General features: G+C 48.5%; 1 protein-coding gene across 1 annotated transcript in view; it reads left to right on the top strand.

Annotated features, from left to right (window-relative positions):
- The window catches only part of COL5A1 (collagen type V alpha 1 chain), a 240,437-nt gene that overhangs the window by 177,145 nt on the left and 42,979 nt on the right, over window positions 1-20,313 (top strand). The window contains exons 33-46 of the mRNA XM_058159325.1: window positions 300-344; window positions 1,019-1,072; window positions 3,368-3,412; window positions 3,606-3,659; window positions 3,799-3,852; window positions 7,158-7,211; window positions 10,822-10,929; window positions 11,909-11,998; window positions 12,089-12,142; window positions 12,626-12,733; window positions 14,825-14,932; window positions 16,497-16,550; window positions 17,791-17,844; window positions 18,662-18,769. Of these exons, the coding sequence (XP_058015308.1) occupies window positions 300-344; window positions 1,019-1,072; window positions 3,368-3,412; window positions 3,606-3,659; window positions 3,799-3,852; window positions 7,158-7,211; window positions 10,822-10,929; window positions 11,909-11,998; window positions 12,089-12,142; window positions 12,626-12,733; window positions 14,825-14,932; window positions 16,497-16,550; window positions 17,791-17,844; window positions 18,662-18,769 (990 nt within the window). The remainder of the gene's footprint in view (window positions 1-299; window positions 345-1,018; window positions 1,073-3,367; window positions 3,413-3,605; window positions 3,660-3,798; window positions 3,853-7,157; window positions 7,212-10,821; window positions 10,930-11,908; window positions 11,999-12,088; window positions 12,143-12,625; window positions 12,734-14,824; window positions 14,933-16,496; window positions 16,551-17,790; window positions 17,845-18,661; window positions 18,770-20,313) is intronic.

The following is a 20,313-nucleotide window of genomic DNA, read 5'->3' on the forward strand; positions in this document are numbered from 1 at the left end:
TCCCGAGGTCACATGATCCCCGTTTGCAATCTTCTGATAAGCAAAGTCAATGGGGAAGCCAGATTCACGTAACAACTAGCTTACTGATTTAAGGGCTGCAGTGATTCACTTAACAAATGTGGCAAGAAAAGCCGTAAAATGGGGCAAAACTCACTTAACAAATTTCTCACTTAGCAACAGAAATTTGGGGCTCAATTGTCGTAAGTCGAGGACCACTTAGTGTAGTTAAGGCACTGGATTAATTGAGTCCTAGTCCTGTATTAGGCAGGTTCCCAGCTCCTTTTTCTCTCCCTTCACAGGGCACTGCTGGCAAACCAGGACCAAGAGGACAACGAGGGCCCACGGTAAGAAAGATTTCCTTCTCCTTCAGGATTGCTGCCTGAAGCCCCAGGAGGTCTGAATCATGCCTACGGCTGCGGTCAGCAGGTGGGGGGGGGGCAAGATTCATAGGTCACTTTTTAAAGAGAACCTGCCCGCTTCGAATGCCTGACCCTTTGCAGAATGTGGAAATGGCACAAAGTGAGTTCTATACCCTTTCAAATCTGGCAATCTACACCTCAAGTACACTAGGAGAGAGCATATTGGGTTGAAATGAGCAGAAATTACATAAACCCAGAAACTGCATGAGAGAATATTGCCTACAAAAGTAGAAAAACAGAATAACAGTGTTGGAAGGGACCTTGTAGGTCATCTAATCCAACCCTTCACCCAAGCAGGAGACCCTACATCATTTCTAACAGATGGCAGTCCAGTCTCTTCTTGAAAGCCTCCAGTGGTGAAGCTCCCACAACTTCCGAGGGCAACTTCTGTTCCATGGGTTGTTGGTTCTTGCTTTTCTCATTTTTAAATGCATGAAAATATATTCAACCTTACACACAGATTTCCATGCTAAGCCAAATGTCCCCTGAGACAAAAGGAGGCCAAAGGAATGTCAACTTAGGAAGGGAAGAGCTGTTGAATGCGTCCCATTTCCTCCTCCTTCCACACTGACCTCTCCTTCTCCTTGTCTCTTCTCAAGGGCCCCCGAGGAGAACGTGGCCAGCGAGGCATCACGGGGAAGCCTGGTCCAAAGGTACTGAAAAGCCTTCCTAACACTCTCTTCCCGGTGCCAGTTCAGTGCTGGGACCAGTCCTGAACTTCCTTTCCCTTGCAGAAGGAGGCTGGGGGAGGGTGGCTCAGCTGGGAGAATGTGGTTCCCCCATTGCCGGTCACTTGAGCTTGGATTGGAAGAGTTTCAATATAATAATAACCTGGAGACAGCAGAAGAAAAGAGAAAGAACTGGGGGAAACCACAAAGTACAAAGACCTACAAGTAGAACAACTGTGGCAAAAGATAGTATTAATACGCTGGGTGCAATCCCAAAACATGGGGAGCACCACTGGAACACCATTGGCATTGACAAAATTGCCATCGATCAACTGCAAAAGACAGCTTTGCTCAGAAGAGTTTACATCCTCCAACAATACTTTTAATGTCATCTGCTATCCTGGGTCCTTTGGAAGGATAATTGGATTAAAAATGCCAAATCCAGTCTAAACATTTGACTGACTCTGCAACCAACCATAACTGATTAAATTTATATGTTGCCCGACACCCAGTGACTCCCCTCATGCTCCTCAGGGTGTCATGTTTATGTAATTACCAGGTCTTGGAAGAGACGTTAATCATAGAATATAGAATAACAGTCTCTTCCTGAAAACCTCCAGTGATGGGGCATCCACAATTTAACAGATTAACAGAGTTGGAAGGGACCTTGTAGGTCATCTAGTCCAACCCCTGTCCAAGCAGGAGACCCGTCACCATTTCTGACAGATGGCAGTCCAGTCGCTTCCTGAAAACCTCTAGTGATGGAGCACCCACAGCTTCTGAAGGGAACTTCTGTTCCATTGGTGGATTGTTCCCCCCAGAGGAGAACCTTTGTCAGTTCACCGTGTTTTTCCCCCTAATCAACCAAAATGCCTGTTTTTTTCCTCTGCTTAGAAGGGAAGGGAAGGGGAGAGCAGGGATAGAAGAAGCCTTGCCTGTGTATTTGCTGGGTGGGCTGAGGGCGTGAGGAATCCTGCAGGGGCTCAGAAAATTCCACTCTTGCTTCCCAGCCATGCCTGCATCTCCTTGGGAGGGCTGTGAAAAATACAGCTGACCTTGACAATAGAATAGAATAGAATAGAATGAGCTGGACGGGACCTTGGAGGTCTTCTAGTCCAGCCCCCTGCTGAAGCAGGAGAACTAATACAATCTCCGGCAAGTGACTGTCCAGTCTTTTCTTAAAAACCTCCAGTTATGAAGCGCCCACGATTCCCGAAGGGAAGCTGTTCCACTTGATCATAATTGTCTTCACTGTCAGGAAGTTTCTCCTGAATTCCAGGTTGCTTCTCTCCTGTGTTAGTTTCCATCCATTGTTTCTGGTGCTTTGGAGAATAACTGGACCCCCTCCTCTTCTCTAGAGAACTTCCACGTGGCAAATCTCCAGTCCTAGACAGCACAGCTGGGCTCCCTTTCCTGATCTGAGGGTCCCAGGATCCTTTTTTTTTGTGAGCTGCCCAGAATACGAAATGAGTGGGAAATGAATTTTATAAATAAACAATAAATGAATACCATCACAGTTGGGTGGGGGCTGCTTCCTTCTTCTCCCCCAGGGTCTCTCGAGCGATGTTCTGCAGAGTCCCAGGGCTCCATGGGAATTGGATGGAATTCCTGAGGGAGGGGGGGAAGTTTGCTCCTCCGCAGCTGGGCATTCCCAGGAACCAAGTCCAGGTGCCAGACCCAGAGAAGGCTTGTCAAGCTCATGACAGCTCATCGTCCTGAAAGGGCCTGAGAGGAGGCGGCAGCGGAGCTTCTGGGAGGCATTTTTTTTCACTAACTGGTCCTGTGGCCTGAAAAAGTTTAGAAACCCAGGACCTGATGCCACACAGGAGCTCAGTGCAAGGCGACAACTGTCTGAGCGATGGATAGCTCTGGAGTTGCAGAAGCCAAACCAAGAGCCGAATATTATCCTCCGATGTATGAGATCTTAACCACAAATTATGCTAGCGCCAGTCTTTTGTCCAAGGGGGTTTCAGGTTACTCTCCCTTTTGCTTGTTCCTGTGTGAATATTTTTCTGATGAAGGATGCCTCAACTCCAGACCTCTGCTGGGAGAGGCCTGGCTGAATATTAGAAAAGCTGGACACATAAATTGCAGTCAACCTCCTCACCTGGTGAAATTTGCCCCCAAAATAAGGGCCAAGGGATAAACCTGTCCCAAATGATTCTAAGCATCTGCCGGTCTCAACCTTTTAGTGCCGAGGATGACCGGAGGGTAATGGCTTATTGATACTCAACTGATAATTTATTGTTTTAATTCTCTCTCTCTCTTTTTCTTTCCAAGGGCAACTCTGGTGGGGATGGGCCTCCAGGACCTCCAGGTGAAAGGGTAAGATCAAACAAGCTGTAACTGAACAGATGTGCCACAGTGTATACTTCAGATAGAAAGATGGGGCTGGACTTCTTGGCTGGCATCAATCTTGCCAAGGCAGAAGAATTAACCTGGCCAGATCATTAGGAAGCAGAATTGGTCCCTCCGTTCAAGGTAGCAACACTAACCCTTGTGTCTCTTTGTTCCTAAGGGACCTTCAGGGCCTCAAGGACCAACAGGGTTTCCTGGACCAAAAGGCCCTCCGGTAAGTTCAGCCAAGAGCCGGCCCAGGAGACAGATTTGCCTCTGCTTACCCAGGTCTCTGTGGGCAAGAAAACTGCATGTGAGGACATCGTTATCTTGACTACGTTCAGTTTCACTGAAGATGCTCTTTCCTTCTCTAGGGGCCTCCAGGAAAAGATGGATTGCCAGGCCATCCTGGGCAGAGAGGGGAAACGGTCAGTCCTTCGATGTTTTCATCATTTCGGTTGATCTAGGAAGAGCATTGCCTGTCTTTTTTTTGTGGGGCGGTGGGGGGCAAAAGAAGGCCCTTCTTAGGTCTGCCCCTGACCAAGCAGGACTTCTCTTCTGCTTCTTGCACCAGCCTCCTTGCCCCCTTCTGCCCCCTCGGTTAAGACCAGGCAAGCTGAGCAATCTGGTCAAGTGACCCTTGGTGACAATCTCGGCCTCCAAGGAAACCTCAAAGTTACGGAGGCCGGACAATCTAGAGAGAGAGAGAGAAAAAGTAATAGATGCAGAGATTTCTTCTCAAGCAACATCCAGCTCCATATTCATTTCATGTGTTCCTTCTCCCCGGAAGCATTCAAGAAATGGCAGATTTCAGTGGAAGCAGTGCTTCAAATTGTGCATTGATTCAGGAAGTGCTAAATTCATATTGAAATGCAACCCCAAAGGTCCCAAATCCCTGGTCAGATTATTTCAAGGGGCTCATTTTTAGAAAAGAGAAAGCTGCTGAAAGAAAAAGGCCACCTATACTTCGTTTTTCTCCCCTCCCCTCTCCACCCCTCACTCCCAAACACTAAGGCATTTTTTTAGATGTTTCCAGAAATTGTTAAGAGTTGGGGAACCAGCACATGCTGCCGGATCCTGGAGCCTTCCCATATCCCAAAACATCCCGGCCTCCTTCCTTCTCCAAGTAGCTCATCCAGAGTTTTGGACAGAAAGGCCCAAACGACTCAGTGTAAGAAGCCCTTTCTGTTGGCTTAAAGAAGAGCATAAACCTGTTTTTGATGGCAGCTTCATATGTATGAGCCATGGTGGCGCAGTGGTTAGAATGCAGGATTGCAGGCTAAGTCTGCCGACTGCCAGCAGTTCAATCCTAACTGCCTCAGGGTTGATTCAGCCTTCCATCTTTCTGAAGTCAGTAAAATGAGGACCCAGATTGTTGGGGACAAGAGACTGACGCTTACAGAGGGCTGTAAAGCAGTGGGAGGCGGTCTAGAAGTTTAAGTGCTATAGCTAAGTGCTATTTCTCTCCAGGCCTTCAGGTGTACTCAGTGTGTCTCTCTCTGGCCACCCCCATAGTCAGCCCAAAGCAGCAGAGCTTTGACCCTTTGTTTTCCTCCCAAATTTCCCCAGAAAGCGCCTCCTGGGGAAATTCTTGGCGGCTGTGGCTTCATCCTCCTTTGAACCAAGGACCTTCTCTGCTCTTGAAGGTCACTCTCCTTTGAGCCCAAAAGGGCAAAGTTAAATTGAATTCACTTTCTATTTAATTAATAAATTCATTACATGTGGATAACCATTTCTTTCATTGGAAAATAAATAGGGCAGTTTTGTGGCAGCTGTTGGAGGCTGCATCCAGGATTTGTGGGGCAGGCATGGGGTGGTGGGAAAGAAAGAGCTTCAATCGGTTGTTAAAATATGGCTGAAGTTGGGCCTCCGTTCCTCTCAGTGACATCCTCTAAATTTGACAAATGTTTACTTCCGAGGCAGGCCTTCCTCAGCCTCCGACATCTTGTGACATCTGATACGAACGTTTCCTGACCACAAAAGTCCGTCAAGTGTCAAGCAGATTTTCGTGGTGCGCTTTGTGCTTGTTCTGTTTCCGAAATCAATATGGCAGCTCTTCTCTGAGCCCATTGTGTTTGGGATTGATCTGGTGGTTCTTGCTGTGAAAGGGAGCAGCAGGAGAGAACAGGAGAGAGAAGCTTCTCGGCTGACGTCCTGCTGGATCTATTGATCAGCCTATATCCTCTTGGCTGTGCAATCTCTCTGCCTTAAAGCCATCGGAGGAGTTCCTGGAGGGATCTGGGATCGGCTTCTTCCCTCAACCAGGAACTCCCATCATTCTAGAGTTGACAGTGACCCCTGCTTGCTCTCTCAAGTGGGGCCATTGAACCTCTCGGCTTCCCCCCCACCCAGGCCAGGGAGAGAGCATCACTTCAACCTGCGTGGGAGGAGGCTCCTATTGTCAGGGTTCCAGGTAATAGCAAGCAAGACTCCGAGGCATGTAGATTCTTCAAAGAATACTTTTATTTGGAATTATCATATTGGCACATATCTGGTGAAAACCGACTCTGAAGTCTCCTGCGGTTTTCACCTAATTAAAAGTAAAAGTTTTTCCACTTTCTCAAAACAATCAAGTCACATGGTCCAATCACAGAACGGGCTGGCAGCTGGGTCACATTGCTTCGCCTTCTTCTGACCAGGTGTGAGAATGTCCTTGGTTCCCAAGAGAAAATATGTTGCTTTGGCTATGGGTTCCCCACTATGTCGATTCCCGCCCTTCCCTATCCCTCAGCTCCAATGTGGTGACACTGAAGCGGTCAAAAATGGCTTGAGTTGGGTCAGCTTCGGGGTTGACATCTATCTTAAGGGCTTCCTTATTCTCCTGGGCTTCACAGCATTGTGGACGTCACAGAGGCCTGCCTGGGCTATGGCATCCAGGAAACTTCAGGAAGCAAAGCTAGGTCAAATTGGGTGGAAAAAGGACTTGGGCTTCAGGTTATTTTACTCTTAGACCCCTGTAGGCTCTGCTCCCTCATTATATCCCCTTCCAAATAGTTGGATCTTTGCATGTTGAGGGATCTACTGAAGGGTGTGTCTTAGGGGTGAAATCCAGCAGGTTCTGGAGAACCGGTAGCAGAAATTTTGAGTAGTTTGGAGGACCGGCAAATACCATGTCTCCCATTCCCAGAGTGGGTGGGAATGGAGATTATGCAATATCCTTCCCCTGCCACCCCCACCAAGCCACCCCCACAGAACCGGTAGTAAAAGAAATTGAAACCCACCACTGGTGTGTTTGTGTGTTCCAAGGGACTGTCAGCTCTTTCTCCTTGCAGCTGTAGAAAGCCCAGCAAAATCCTTTTCAAATGAATCCGGCAACCTTGGTTGCTTTTAGGGGACCAGGGGTGTCCGTCGCCTCTCCCCAGAATGTCAGCTGGGACTCCTGGCTCCTCTAGGACCTGGATTAGTGGGCCAGAGGTTGTCCAGGCAGACGGGCAGCTACGCACGTAATAAACAAGCTCCTTGTTCTCCCCAGACAACCTTCACCCCTTCTAGTGACTGCCTTCCTTCGCCTTCAACATTTCCGCTTTAAGCCTTTGGTAGCCTCTTGGTTGGCTTTTGAATATTCAGCTTCTATGTCTATCCTGGTTTCTTTCTTTCTTTATTGCCCTTGGCAATATTCACTCTTCCAGAGGTGGTAAGTGAGCTTATTAAAAGAGATCCTGTTGTTTTATTTGTTTCTATCGGTGGTCTGCCTCTGTTTTGCCCTTTAATTGACCCTTTCTTCTTTTTGCAGGGCTTCCAAGGGAAGACGGGCCCACCTGGACCTCCAGGTGTTGTTGGTCCACAGGTGAGCCATTCCCAGATTCTCTGGTCAAAATTCATTTTTTTTCCCGGCTTTGTAGGAAATCTGTTGTCTCTCCAATTATTTTCTAATTCCTAGAAACTCTGCCAGGTTAATGACAGTTTAAATTCTGTATCACAGGGTAAATAATACGTTTATGTCTGCTTTCTGAGGTATGAAAGTTTACTGCCTGCTAATTATGTTTGGAAATGCTAAAACCTAATTAGTGTAATTTCCAGAAACAGTGGCATTACCAAAGTTTACTAAGTGAGAAGCTTACAATTCAGGGTGCAGGACCTGAGGCCTCTAGGTCCTGCACCCTGAGCACAGTTGAGGGCAGTGGGAGAAAAAAGGGGTGTTTGGGTGTGTGTGTCTATTTCCAGTGTTGTGCTGTAGGGAAGCTTACAGAATTTTGAGCAGAACAGTAAAATCTCAACAAAAAACCCCCTACTTAAAAAAAAGAAGAGCATTAAAGAGAATCATTGTCCTCTAATACAGGTCCCCGATCCCTAGGCCGTCGCCCACTACTGGGCCATGGCTTATTCTGAACCAGGCCCTGTGATTGGTGGGCTGATGCTTCTGCGCATGTGTGCACAGCTCGACTGCATGTGTGTGTGCCCTGGCCTGCTGCTGACATGGCCTGGTTCCCCTCTTTCTCTCCCCTGGACGGGTCACTAAGCTGCAGAGGTTGGGCACCGCTGATCTAATAGATTACGAACTAACATTAGGTAGACCAGATTGGTAGATTAACCAGGAAAGTCAAGACGAAGTTGATGTGGTCAAGATGAAGGGGAAAGGATGGGAAGCTTCTGGACAAGCCAGCCGGTCTCAAAAGACTGCTAGAGCAAATCTGGAAAGCAGCTGCTAAGAATAGTAAAGGTAAAGGTTCCCCTCGTACAAAAGTGTTAGTCGTTCCCGACTCTAGGGGGTGGTGCTCATCTCCGTTTCAAAGCCGAAGAGCCAGCACTGTCCAAAGACGTCTCCGTGGTCATGTGGCCGGCATGACTCAATGCCAAAGGCGCACGGAACGCTGTTACCTTCCCACCAAGGTGGTCCCTATTTTTTCTACTTGCATTTTTACTTGCTTTCGAAACTGCTAGGTTGGCAGAAGCTGGGACAAGTAACGGGAGCTCACCCCGTTACATGGCAGCACCAGGGATTCGAACCGCTGAGCTGCCGACCTTCGATCGACAAGCTCAATGTCCTAGCCCCTTGAGCCCCTTAGCTTCTAAGAATACCGGCACCTAAAAGGTGCATCTTTTCTCCAAAAGCAATCCACTTGGAAACCTTAAGTGCATAACACTCCAAGCCACCAAAACCAAAATAATTTAAAACGTACTAACCAAGCTTAGATGGTATACAAAGCATTGTTAATAAGGCTGGCAGAGCTTTGGCCTCAGCAGGGGAAGCCCGCTCTCAGAAGCAGACACAAGTCTGCCCAGTTTCAGCCAACTGATGCAAAAGGCTCTGGACATTATCACATGATTTCAAAAATAGCCACAGCAGACATTGTGTTGGTCTTTTCTGATTGTCAGGGTTCCCAGTACCACCCGCAGCGAAAGAAGACTCTGAGGCTAGAAGTTCCTCAAAGTTCCATTTTATTAGAGATGTCGTATGGGCACATCTGGGAAAACCCGAATCTGAAAGCTTCCAGGTTTTACCCACCCAAAAGAAAGTCCAAGTCCCTTCCCCTGCACCCACCTGTCCATCACCTGGTCTAATCGATGCACTGTCCCAACTGGAGATGCCTCCCAGTCACGCCACTCCAGGTGCAGGGCAGGATGTCCTTGACTCCCAGAGAAAAGAATGTTGTTCTGGCTAAATATCTCCACCACTCCATGCAATCCTCCCTCCCAGCCCTGAAGACCCAAAGAAAAAGGTGGCCTCCAGGGCTGACACTGGTCTTGCAAAGCAGTTCTTCTCGCGGGTGTTCTGACCCAGCCTTCACGAGCCCCACTCGATAGCCTACTCATGAGGAGAGACCCCTTTTCATTGAGAAAGGCAGGAATACACGGCATTCGCTCACAAAGCTCCAGGTCACACATCCAAAACTGAGCTGGCCTAAGACTAGCCCAGATCATCGCAGGATTCCAGAATGCGTGGTGAAGGCTCGTCTGGCGAGATGGGACCAACCCTCACTTATTCAGAGAGAGCCTCGGGCTGCAAATGGAGCCCACAAGCAGGCTAGGAAGAGGGAAGCTGGAAGGCTCTTCAGCTCTGGAGGTTAATGTGGCCCCTTCCCGACGCCCTGCCTTTCTGAGACAAGAGATTCCTGCGCTGGGCAGGATTTTGAGCTGTGTAGCAGAAAGGGTGGAACCCAAACTAAATACGGGCAGGTTCAGAAGCAACAGGAGCAGATGTGCTTTCATTACAGGGCCTAATTAAACACACATTAGCTGCTTGCACTTGGGGGCAGCCAATTTGGATGGTCTTAAACAGGGTCTGGAGAGGCTGTGGAAGCCCTGGGCTCTCTGGGGCTGGGAAACTACTTCCATGGTCCTTAGGCACCAGAAGACCAGTGGCAACACCGGTAGATGGGAAGCAAGAGGGGAGAGGTCTCTTACTATCCAGGACAGCTTGCAAACTTCCCCAATGCATTCAGTTGGCCGTTACAGAACAACGGGTACTGGCGAGGTGAGCTGTGGGCCTGATGCAGGCCCAGACTCCTGGGAAATACTTCTTCTGGGCCGATGCATACAACTAGCCAATATGTAGGCAGCTACGCAGGATTGGGAATGCCAATTGGCCGAGCCTCGCCACTGGGCAGAGAGCAAGGAGGTCTGTTCACACAACCTGCTAAGCCAAGCTCAAAACACCTTGTGGGTCAATGTATTGTTGGATAGAATAGAATGAATGAAGTGGAAGGGACTTTGGAGGTCTTCTAGTCCAGCCCCCAGCTCAAGTAGGAGAACCTATTCTATTTCAGATAAGTGTCTAGACTCTTGTGGGTCTATTGTGGATAGTGAGTTATTGTCTTTGGTTGGTGGTGTGAACCAGGCTTTCACGTTAAACTATAAGGTGGTTTATTTGTTTAGACATGACATAATGTGCATTGCAAACTCACTTCACTTGTCATGTGAATTAGGCAATTGAGTGTCTATGGAGATTCTCCATCATCCAGGTCATGGTTGTCCCAAAAGTGCTTTTTTCAAGAGGCAACTGGACTTTCTGGTTTTTCTCTGAAGACGTTTCGCTTCTCATCCAAGACGCTTCTTCAGTTCTGACTCCCATCCTCCAGTCAGAGCTGAAGAAGCTTCTCGATTGAGAAGCAAAATGACTTCAGAGAAAAACCAGAAAGTCCAGTTGCCTCTTGAAAAAAGCACTTTTGGGATAGGCAATTGAGTAGACAAGAGAATTCAAGTGTGGAAAGATACTAATAGCCCACTGACAGAATTATGCTTGATTTTGGGGAGAACAAACTGGCTGTTTTCTACATCAGTCTGAGCTGGGATGCTGTGACTTGCCTCTTGCCTGATTAGAGGTTTGTGTAGCCCTCCTGGGCTTTTCCCTCGCTTGCCACCAGCTTCCATCCCCGGAAATGCCCCCAGATTCCCTCTTTTGATGGACTTAGGTATCCGGACGCCTGTTCTTGAAGGTGCCTCCCCATTTCTTTCAGGGCCCCACAGGAGAAACAGGCCCGATGGGTGAACGTGGCCATCCGGGCCCTCCTGGGCCACCTGGTGAACAGGGACTTCCTGGCTTGGCTGGAAAAGAAGGAACAAAGGTATGACCTTCAGTTTAGAAAGTGAAAAGTTCTAGGTCTGGAGGGATTTAAGAGTGAAGTGTGGGTGAGGCTTGCTTTTTCTTGGGGACAAAAGTGTAGAACAAGAATTCCTGCATATCGGTTGGTTTGCTCTTAAGAGTGGTGAGGTGGCCTAGAGGTGGAGCTCTCGCCTCACCACTCTTAAGTTCGATCCTAGGTAGAGGCAGATATTTCTCTCTCTGGGCACACTGAGAATATATCTGCTGAACAAAAACTCTGCATTGGCGACAGGAAGGGCATCCGGCCAGTAAACACTCAGCTCCATTCAGTTGCCCAGACTCCACCCCTTCTTTTATGGGGTCATTAAAAGAAGATGAAGATGGTTGGTTTGCTCTTAAGAGAACCTTTTATGCCCCAGGGAGGCTGTGGGTCTCCATTGCTGCCTGTCTTCACGCAGAGCCTAGGTGGCTCCCCCAGGGGGCTCAGATGGACTTCCTGTGCTGGGCAGGGGTGGATGGCATGGCCTTGAGGACCACTCCCCCCCCCATAGGATTCTAAACAAAGCCCTCAAGTGTGGAGAAATGATGCCGGTGGTGTCAGAGGTATCCTGCCTCACAGCCTCCCATGCGCAGGTGTGTAGTGAAAAAGCTCTGTGACGTCAGGGGCAGGTGCTGGGCCGGCCTCCTGATCCAGTGCAGAGTCCCTTCTTCCCAAAGACAGATTCCCTTTGTGGGCTAGATCTGTTTTCAGATCTACACTCATCGCAGGCAAGACTACCAGAAGAATCGGGAGGGGAAGGAGTTCTCCTGGCATTGCCTCTTCTGACATCAAAGCTTGTAAAACGTCATCACGCCCAACTTGGAAGGGGACCCGTCCCTTCAGATACCATCTGGGGCCGCCATCAGAATTCAGAACACGCAGCCTCCTCCTGCTGGGTTGGCACTGGGGCACGCGGGAGGGCTTGGTTTCTGGCTGATCTGACTCACGGTCCTGCTTGCAGGGTGACCCAGGCCCCGCCGGTTTGCCCGGGAAAGATGGCCCAGCAGGATTCAGAGGCTTCCCCGGAGACCGAGGACTCCCCGGCCCAATTGTGAGTTGAGAGCTTTTCTCCCCCTCCTACAACCACCGTCGTCTTTGAGACGCCTTTGCAAGCGAGTGACGCTGCCTTCCTCCTCTGCAGGGACCTGTGGGGCTGAAGGGCAACGAAGGCCCACCAGGGCCTCCTGGACCAGCAGTAAGTACCACCTTTCTCTGGCTGGGTGGAGGGTCGGGTGGCTTTGGGCTGTTCCCAGGTGGCTGGAGGAGAAAAGGAGGGGCTCTTTTGGGAACCTCCACCCGGAAGGTGGGAGAAGGTGGGCTGGGCTGCCTGCTTGCCCACATCTGCCCTGCTGCTGTTGCTGCTTCAGAGAAGATGTGGACCTGACCTTAGAGCTCATCTCCTGCCCTGGTTCCTGCCTGGGCTCAGTGGGGCAGAAGGGCCCCTCCTTGCCAATGACAGGATTCAGAGGTTTATCAATTTCTCTTACTCCGTCCCCACCTGGCCGGGTCCTCATACGCTTCTTTGGCTCTTGGGAGTGCATCCTTTGGTGTTTCTCCTTAAGTCTCAATCCTCTCCTTTTCTCTTGGTAGCCAACGTGGCCCACCCTCTACTCAGTCCCCTTCCTTGGGGTGCTTGCCTTCTGCTAGAGCGGTCACTAACTTCCTTCTTCCTTCTTAGGGCTCTCCAGGGGAGCGAGGTCCTGCAGGAACAGCTGGCCCAATTGGACTGCCAGGACGGCCGGGACCCCAAGGGCCCACTGGCCCTGCGGGTGAGAAAGGCACCCCGGTAAGTTTTGTGTGTGTGTGTGTGTGAGAGAGAGAGAGAGAGACATAGAGAGATAGAGACCCAGACAGAGAGGAGGGAGCCCCTCTCCTAAGCATCGGCTGCATCAGATTCAGCAGTTGACTTGGCAAGGCTGTTATCATTTCTCTCCTTAGATGTCTCTTCTCTTGCATGCACCTCCCCAAATTCCACATGCTTCTGCCACCCATAAATATCTTTGTGTCATGGTCCGCTTGCCATTGGCCAGTTCTTCCACCCAGGAACCAAAGAAGGTAGCAAGAGAGCTGAGACAGACACTGGCTTGCTCATAAAGATATACCTGGTCACAGTTTCTCTGTGCTCAGAGCGGCACCGAAAAGGCAGGCAGCCCTGCCGGGTCCGTGGACAGAAGGGCATCCCTGCCAATGGTCAAAGGCCTAAGACCAGCACCCAGGGAGAGAAGGCGGATGATATTAATGGTGGCTGACCTTACCTAATAAAGCAAATCTCGTGTGGCCTTTTTCTGCCTGGAAGAAGAAGCGTCCTTGCTCTCTTCCCGGAGCTAGCAGCCCTCTGCTTCCCCCTCCCATCAATTTCACAGACCCTGGAGAGGAGACAAGCCTCATGATTTTGCCTTAAGCAGGCGGGACATGGATACGGATCTGTGCGCCACACCTTCCACCACCATCCCTGCGATTGATGCACTGGGAGGGGAGTTGAAATCTGCAGCTGGGCCTGTCGCACTGATCTCCTCCCTGAGCTCCATTAGGGATCGCAGGGGGGCTGCTGCTCTGCTGAAGCCTCCTCAGCCTCTGCTGCCTCCGATGCCAACGGTGAAGGAAGGGGCTCTCCTGGACCCCCCCACCCCTTCCCCACTCTCTTGTATTCCTTGGGGCCTCCTCCTGGGACGATGAGACAGGGAACGGGGTTCAGTAGGTTTGCCCTACTTTGATTAAATGGTTGAAGGAATTGGCTGGGTGGAATCTGAAAGGGTCCCAGCGGGTGGCTGAGCTGGTCTTGCAGGAGGCATCGAGTGTCCTTAGGAATCTCTGGGTGGCCAGAAGACCAGCCCAGCACACACCTCAAGGTGGACTCAGCCTCCCATCCTTCCCAGGTGGGTCAAATGAGGACCCAGAGTGTTGGGGGCAAGAGGCTGACTCTGTAAACCGCTTAGAGAGGACTGGAAAGCACTGTGAAGTGGGATATAAGTGCGATTGCTATTGCTAAATGGGATGTGTGGGTGACCCTGGGGGAGGAGAGGCTGCCTAGGAAAACTTCAGAAGAGGGTCAGGAGCCCCCCAGTCAGAGGAAGAAACTAAGCAAGCCTGAAGGAGCAAACAGTTAAAAGCAGCATCCCAAAGTTTGTACGTTCAGACTTGCAAAATTCTGTTAATGCAGCCTTACAATAAGGTAGAAATAGCTCATCTGGTTGCGTTTCCTATCTGGTTTAGCCAAGAAGGCTGACACTACATTTATTGAAATAATGTGAAGGAATGAAAACAGGAAAACGTATTAAAATATCCATCAGGATTGATGTTAAATTCTTTCTAATCTTATTTTTGCTACCCAAATAATGTGCTTCCAGCCTAGATGAGGGGTTCAAATTATCATCTAGAATGAGCTCATCTGTTCCTGTTTCCTTCTGGCTTTCTCTGGAGGGCTGACATGGGCTCAGTCCCCAGCAGTGTCTCCTGGCCCCTCTCTTTCCTGAATTCCTGGAGCACTGCAGGGGGAAGCGGTTGAGCTAACTCAAAGGAGGGTCTGGCTCGGGAGAGCTTCTGGAAAGAAGGAGATGCAATGAAAGCACCAACTGCTTTGCATGCGAAGTTCACAACCTCTGGATCTAGCGGGGGAAATGCTTCCTGCCATAAGTCCCTCGGTCTCAGGGCTTAGGATGGGCTGTGTTTAAGGCCCAAATAAAACCGTGCTTATTGCAATCAGCGCCCGGGGCAGAGCCTTCATCCTCTCTGCCTTTAGTTCTCTTGTTTGTCCAGCTCACAATTCCCATATTATCCCAAGAAAGAGAGCTTTAAAATACCGCCTGTCCTGAGAAATGACCAATGGCTTCTAGGTTGTGAGATTCTGAGAAGACTTTGATTTTCTCCTTGGGTTTAGGGTGAGAAAGGCCCTCAAGGCCCAGCTGGACGAGACGGCATCCAAGGACCAGTTGGGCTTCCAGGTCCTGCCGGCCCGGTTGGCCCCCCAGGGGAAGATGGAGACAAGGTAGGCAGCTTCCATGCCAGGCAAACGTTCTGGCTTTTTTCCCTTGAATGGGTTGCTTTGCATGTAGGGCGACAAAACTGCTGGCAACAAGATGGTTTTCCTCCAGTGCTTTCAAATGGCAAGGGGTGAATGTGCCCACTTCAGAATCGGCTGTTCTTTTTCCTGTATATCTTTATCTCTCCTCACTTGGGGTATCTTAAGTTTTTTGGTATCTGGGATCCCACCTCCAAGGCAAAGGCAACATCAATGGCGAGGTGCCAGCAAGGGTGGATGCAGCCTGGATGTGTTGGCGAGAACTCACGGGTGTGTTATTGGACGGATGAATGCCAACCCGTCTTAAATCTAAGATTTACAAGACAACCATCTACCCTGTTGCACTGTATGGCACTGAATGCTGGGCAGCAACAACAGGGACTGAAAGCTCTCTCCATGCCATGGAAATGCAAAGGCTCCGTTGGATATCGGGCACCTCCCTTCTTGACCACATCACAAATGACACCATTCGACAGCATTTTGGTGTGGCACCAATTACAGAGAAGATGAGAGAAGGCCGGCTCTGCTGGTATGGACATGTCCAGAGAGCAGCACCTTCCACCGTGGCCAAGACTGCCTACCAACTAGAAGTCAATGGCCGGAGACCTCACGGGCGCCCAAAACAGAGATGGCAAGACACCATCGACAAAGATATGCAAGCTGCAGGCCTGCGCCCAGGAGACGCAGCTGATCGTGCAAAGTGGTGTTTGATGATCCGAAAAGTGGACCCTGCACCTCCGTGAATATGCTAGGAAGAAGATGATTTGGGGTCTCTTAAGGGCAGAACAGTTTTCCCTCCAAGTGAAACTGCCGTTTTCTAAGGGCAGCTGAGGATCCAAGGCTGCGTCTGTCCATAAACTGAAGGCTACTAAAATACAACGTGGCCTTGCACGTATTGGCACCGTTTGACCCAAATCTGCTCAGTGGTTATACTGTAGCCTTGTGGAATGTTTACGCATGGCATAAAGCAGTTTTATCTGTTCAGAGACGGATGGGAACAGAAAACACACACATACACACACACCATACACACACTGAAGTGACAGGGGCTCCTTAGGCCATTAATTGTAAGGCTGTCACAATGCAGAAATTGGAGTCCAAGCCCTGTGGAGGAGGAATGGCTTCTCCATTCATCCCCCAAAGCCTCTCTTGCAGTCCGGCTGTTCTTAGTGTTAGGAAGGCTTCTTTAAATAAAAGCAGAAACTTTATTCAGGCACCATTTCTGCAACAATGCTGGTCATGTTTCACGCGGTTTTCCTCTAAGAAATTTCTCAACACCCCAAAATGATTTTAATTTTATAATGTTTTTTTCTGGAAGTGCAGCTTTGACCTGCAAAAAAAATCTACCTGGAGATTTAGTCGTTCTTCATGTTTTAGAATCAGTCCAAACCACCAACAAACATTATTAATTTGTTAAGAATGTATAAGATACAGAGCAAATCCAGGAATCTTCTTCCTTTCTTAGGTTCTGGTTGGTTGTTGTGTATGACTGTTCTGCTTGTATTACAGAGTGATATTCTCCATTTATTAGGGTGAAATTGGTGAACCAGGACAGAAAGGAAGCAGAGGGGACAAAGGAGAACAGGTGAGCTCTGGCTTTCCCACATAGAGGCAAGGGAGGACATCCCCTCCCCTTCCAGCTCCCCTTTTCTATTCATTGTCATGGACAACTATGAATTCGGAGCTGCTTTGGTGTGAGCATTCATGACTCAAAGTTCCTTTTCCAGCCCCTCCATCTTCAGGGTGGCCCAGAGGCTCCTGGAAGGAATGTAGCCACACAAATCTTCATGTGGTAGTGGAGTCCATCCCACCACTTGTGAACAAAGAGAGACAGTCACCCTGTTTCCCCGAAAATAAGTCCTATCCTGAAAATAAGCCCTAGCATGTCTTTTACATGTGTACCTAATATCAGCCCTACCCCCCAATATAAGCCCTATACTGTGGCCACGGCATGGGTGGCCTCCTGTTCTGTTGCGGCTGCGAGCGAGCAGAAGTGGGTCAGCAGCCATGTGGGGTCCTACTGGATTGGACTGTTGGAGCCGCTGCCGTAACGCAATAATATAGGTGACCTGGCTGCAGAGGCCCTGAGGTAAGCTGGTGCGGAACGTGTGGGGCAGCTCCACCCTGGACCTTGTGGGCGCAGCCTCCTGCCCTGCTATGAGCAAGCAGAAGTGGGCCTCCCATACATGGAAATAAAATAAGACACCACCCCAAAATAAGCCCTAGTGCTTATTTTGGGGCCCAAAAGAATATAAAACCCATCTTATTTTCGGGGAAATGCAGGTACATTCATTGGAATGCGCCTCGTTACTTCTTCAGCAAGGTTTTGAATTACAAGGGTCCATGCTTAAGCCTTCCCCTCTGAGCATCCATCCATCACTGTGATTGGAGGACTCTTTTTTTTTTATATTAGCAGTTATATCCCGCCATTCTCTGAAGACTCAGGGCAGCTTACACTATGTCAAGCAATAGTCTTCATCCATTTGTATATTAATATACAAAGTCAACTTATTGCCCCCAACAATCTGGGTCCTCATTTTACCTACCTTATAAAGGATGGAAGGCTGAGTCAACCTTGGGCCTGGTGGGACTTGAACCTGCAGTAATTGCAAGCAGCTGCGTTAATAACAGACTGTCTTAGCAGTCTGAGCCACCAGAGGCCCCTACTGACTCTGTCAGAATCCGGAGGGGGATTGGCATATTTAGCCAAATCCAGCCAGGTATCAATGCGACGTGAGAGCATCATTCCTCATTGCATTGCTCTCCTTAGATTGATTTCAACTGTTTTGCCGTTTCTTTAATGACATGTCTTTGTTTCTTGCTAGGGTCCACCAGGTCCTATTGGTCCACAGGGCCCAATTGGCCAACCCGGTCCAGCGGTAAGTAATCCTTCTGTACATAAACGTACTCTGTAGTTAAAATATAAGCTAAAAAGTCCATCACTCCATGGCTTTAGAGGGAGTGGGAGGCATGAAGAGAAAGACAGGGCTAGTCTAGTGAAGAGAAGGACCAAGGGAGACATGATATCAGTCTTCCAATATTTGAGGGGCTGCCACACAGAGGAGGGGCTCAAGCTAATTTCTAAGGCACCTGAAGGCCAGTTCAAGGAACAAGGGATGGAAACTGAACAAGGAGAGATTCAACCTAGAAACAAGGAGAAATTTCCTGACAGTGGGAACAATCAACCAGTAGAACAAAAGTTGCTTTTGGAAGTTATGGGAGTGTCATCATTGGAGGCTTTCAAGAAGAGATTGGGCTGCCATCCGTCAGAAATGGTGTAGTAGGGTCTCCTGCTTGAGTGGGGGGTAGGGCTAGATGACCTATGAGGTCCCTTCCAACTCTGTTAATCTAATCTGAACTAAAAAGGAAAGGTTCTGTCTGTGTCTCATTTCCTCTTAGGTTCTCCCACTGCTTATTATATATCCTTTTAACTCCCAATGCAGCATGTAGTCCTGGGAGCGTAAATAGATCAAACTTGTCAAATAAAAGGCCTCTCAAGTTGAATTGCTTGGTTTAAGGAACTCTGCAGACTCTGTAGAATTGAGTTCCTTAAATTCTTGGATGGATGCCTGTATGGCTATAATCTTTGATGGCCTAATCCATATTGGAGAGCTCGGTCTTCCTTCTGCATGAAAGTCAAAGAGCTCACAGCATTTCACGTGCCTTTAGCTGTAAACTTTTCTCTGTCCTTCCAAGGGAGCCGATGGGGAGCCCGGCCCACGAGGACAACAAGGCCTTTTCGGACAGAAGGGCGATGAAGGGCCAAGAGGATTTCCTGGCCCTCCAGGGCCAGTTGGGTTGCAGGTAACTGCCAAAATGGGATCGATTCTGGGATCGATTCATCATTTAGAGCTCTGGATGGGTCCAGTCAAAATAGACAAAAAACAGACATTAGGATGGCCTGTTTAGCTGGATGTCAAATAACTTTGGCAGTTATAATTCCTTCTTTTTTTGTATGTGCAGTCAACTGTCTTTGCACTACCTTAAATTACTTGGGCTAAAAATTCTAAAAGGGCTTTTAAGCATGGAGTGTTTGTTCAGTAGGTTGAGTTCCAGTTTTGTGATGGGGGTGGGATGTGTGAAATATCTTTAAAATGTGTGAAATGTCCTCTGAAACAAGGTTCCCTCCCACCCACCCCATCTGGATGCCCCCCCCCCAATGTTATTTAGAAGAGCTGTGAAGACCTGGCTCTCCACCCAGGGCTTCTGTGGGAGGCTTATCTTCTCCATCCCACCTGCCAGATTTTATCTTTCCTCTTCATGTTGGATTGATTTTGTTCTGATCTCTTGTCTGAAGTGAGCAGCCCAGCATTGTTGAGAATCGGGGAGCGTACAAGTTTCACATATTATTAGCATTATTGTCATTATTTGCAAAATGTGTGAAATATTTGCAATGTAGAAGTATTTTGTCAAAGTACTTTATTTTGGTTATAGAGTAACAGAGCAAATAAGGTTAATAAAATAATAGCAATAGTACTTAGACTTATATACTGTTTTATAGTCCTCTCTAAGTGGATTATAATGTCAGCCGATTGCCCACAATAATTTGGGTCCTCTTTTTACCCACCTCAGAAGGATGGAAGGCTGAGTCAACCTTGAGCCTGCTGAGATTCAAACTGCCAAATTGCAGGCAGCCGGCAGTCAGCAGAAGGAGCCTGCAGTACTGCACTCTAACCACTGTGCCACCATGGTTCAGTTGTGAATGCTATAAAGTATAATTAAAAGTAGAATGAAGAAAATAAAGGTCAATTAAAAATACAAGTATGTTCTAGCAAGATCCTGCTGAATTGTGCCGAGTATTAAATAAAATATGGCAATATTATAAGGAGACTATTTTGTAACCTTTTTAGCTGGGATCAAATGTGGAATTTGCAAAAAGATGACAAAGTGTATTTGGATACTTTTGATAGCCACAACTTGTAGTAAACAAAGGCCAAGCCTTTCCAGGCAACTGGCAGAGGCAATGAACTGGAGCACACAGTTAGTCATAGACGTTCCAGGAGAATATTTGGCTCTCAGAATTACCAAAAGGGGGTTGTGAGGTCTCTTATTTTTTAGCCAGGTGAGGAAACAAGTATCACTTTGGTATCATTTGACAGCTGATCAGCACCAACAATTTCTTATCATCCTACCTGTCAACAGCAGAGAACTCCTGTGATGGCTGGTTGTGTCACCTGGCTTCTCACATCATGTGGGTCGTGTGGATTTGTGAGCTGTGTCGCATAAACACAGCCATGGTGTTTGCAAAATGCAAGCTTGCCTTCACTTTAGCTCTTCAAGTAAAATGTTTTATCTTTTCAAAAGATAAAGCAAAAAAACAAAACAAAAAAACACCTTTCTAATTCTTT

The sequence above is a fragment of the Ahaetulla prasina genome, chromosome 16 (assembly GCF_028640845.1).
Source record: "Ahaetulla prasina isolate Xishuangbanna chromosome 16, ASM2864084v1, whole genome shotgun sequence".
NCBI classification, from domain to species: Eukaryota; Metazoa; Chordata; class Lepidosauria; order Squamata; family Colubridae; genus Ahaetulla; species Ahaetulla prasina.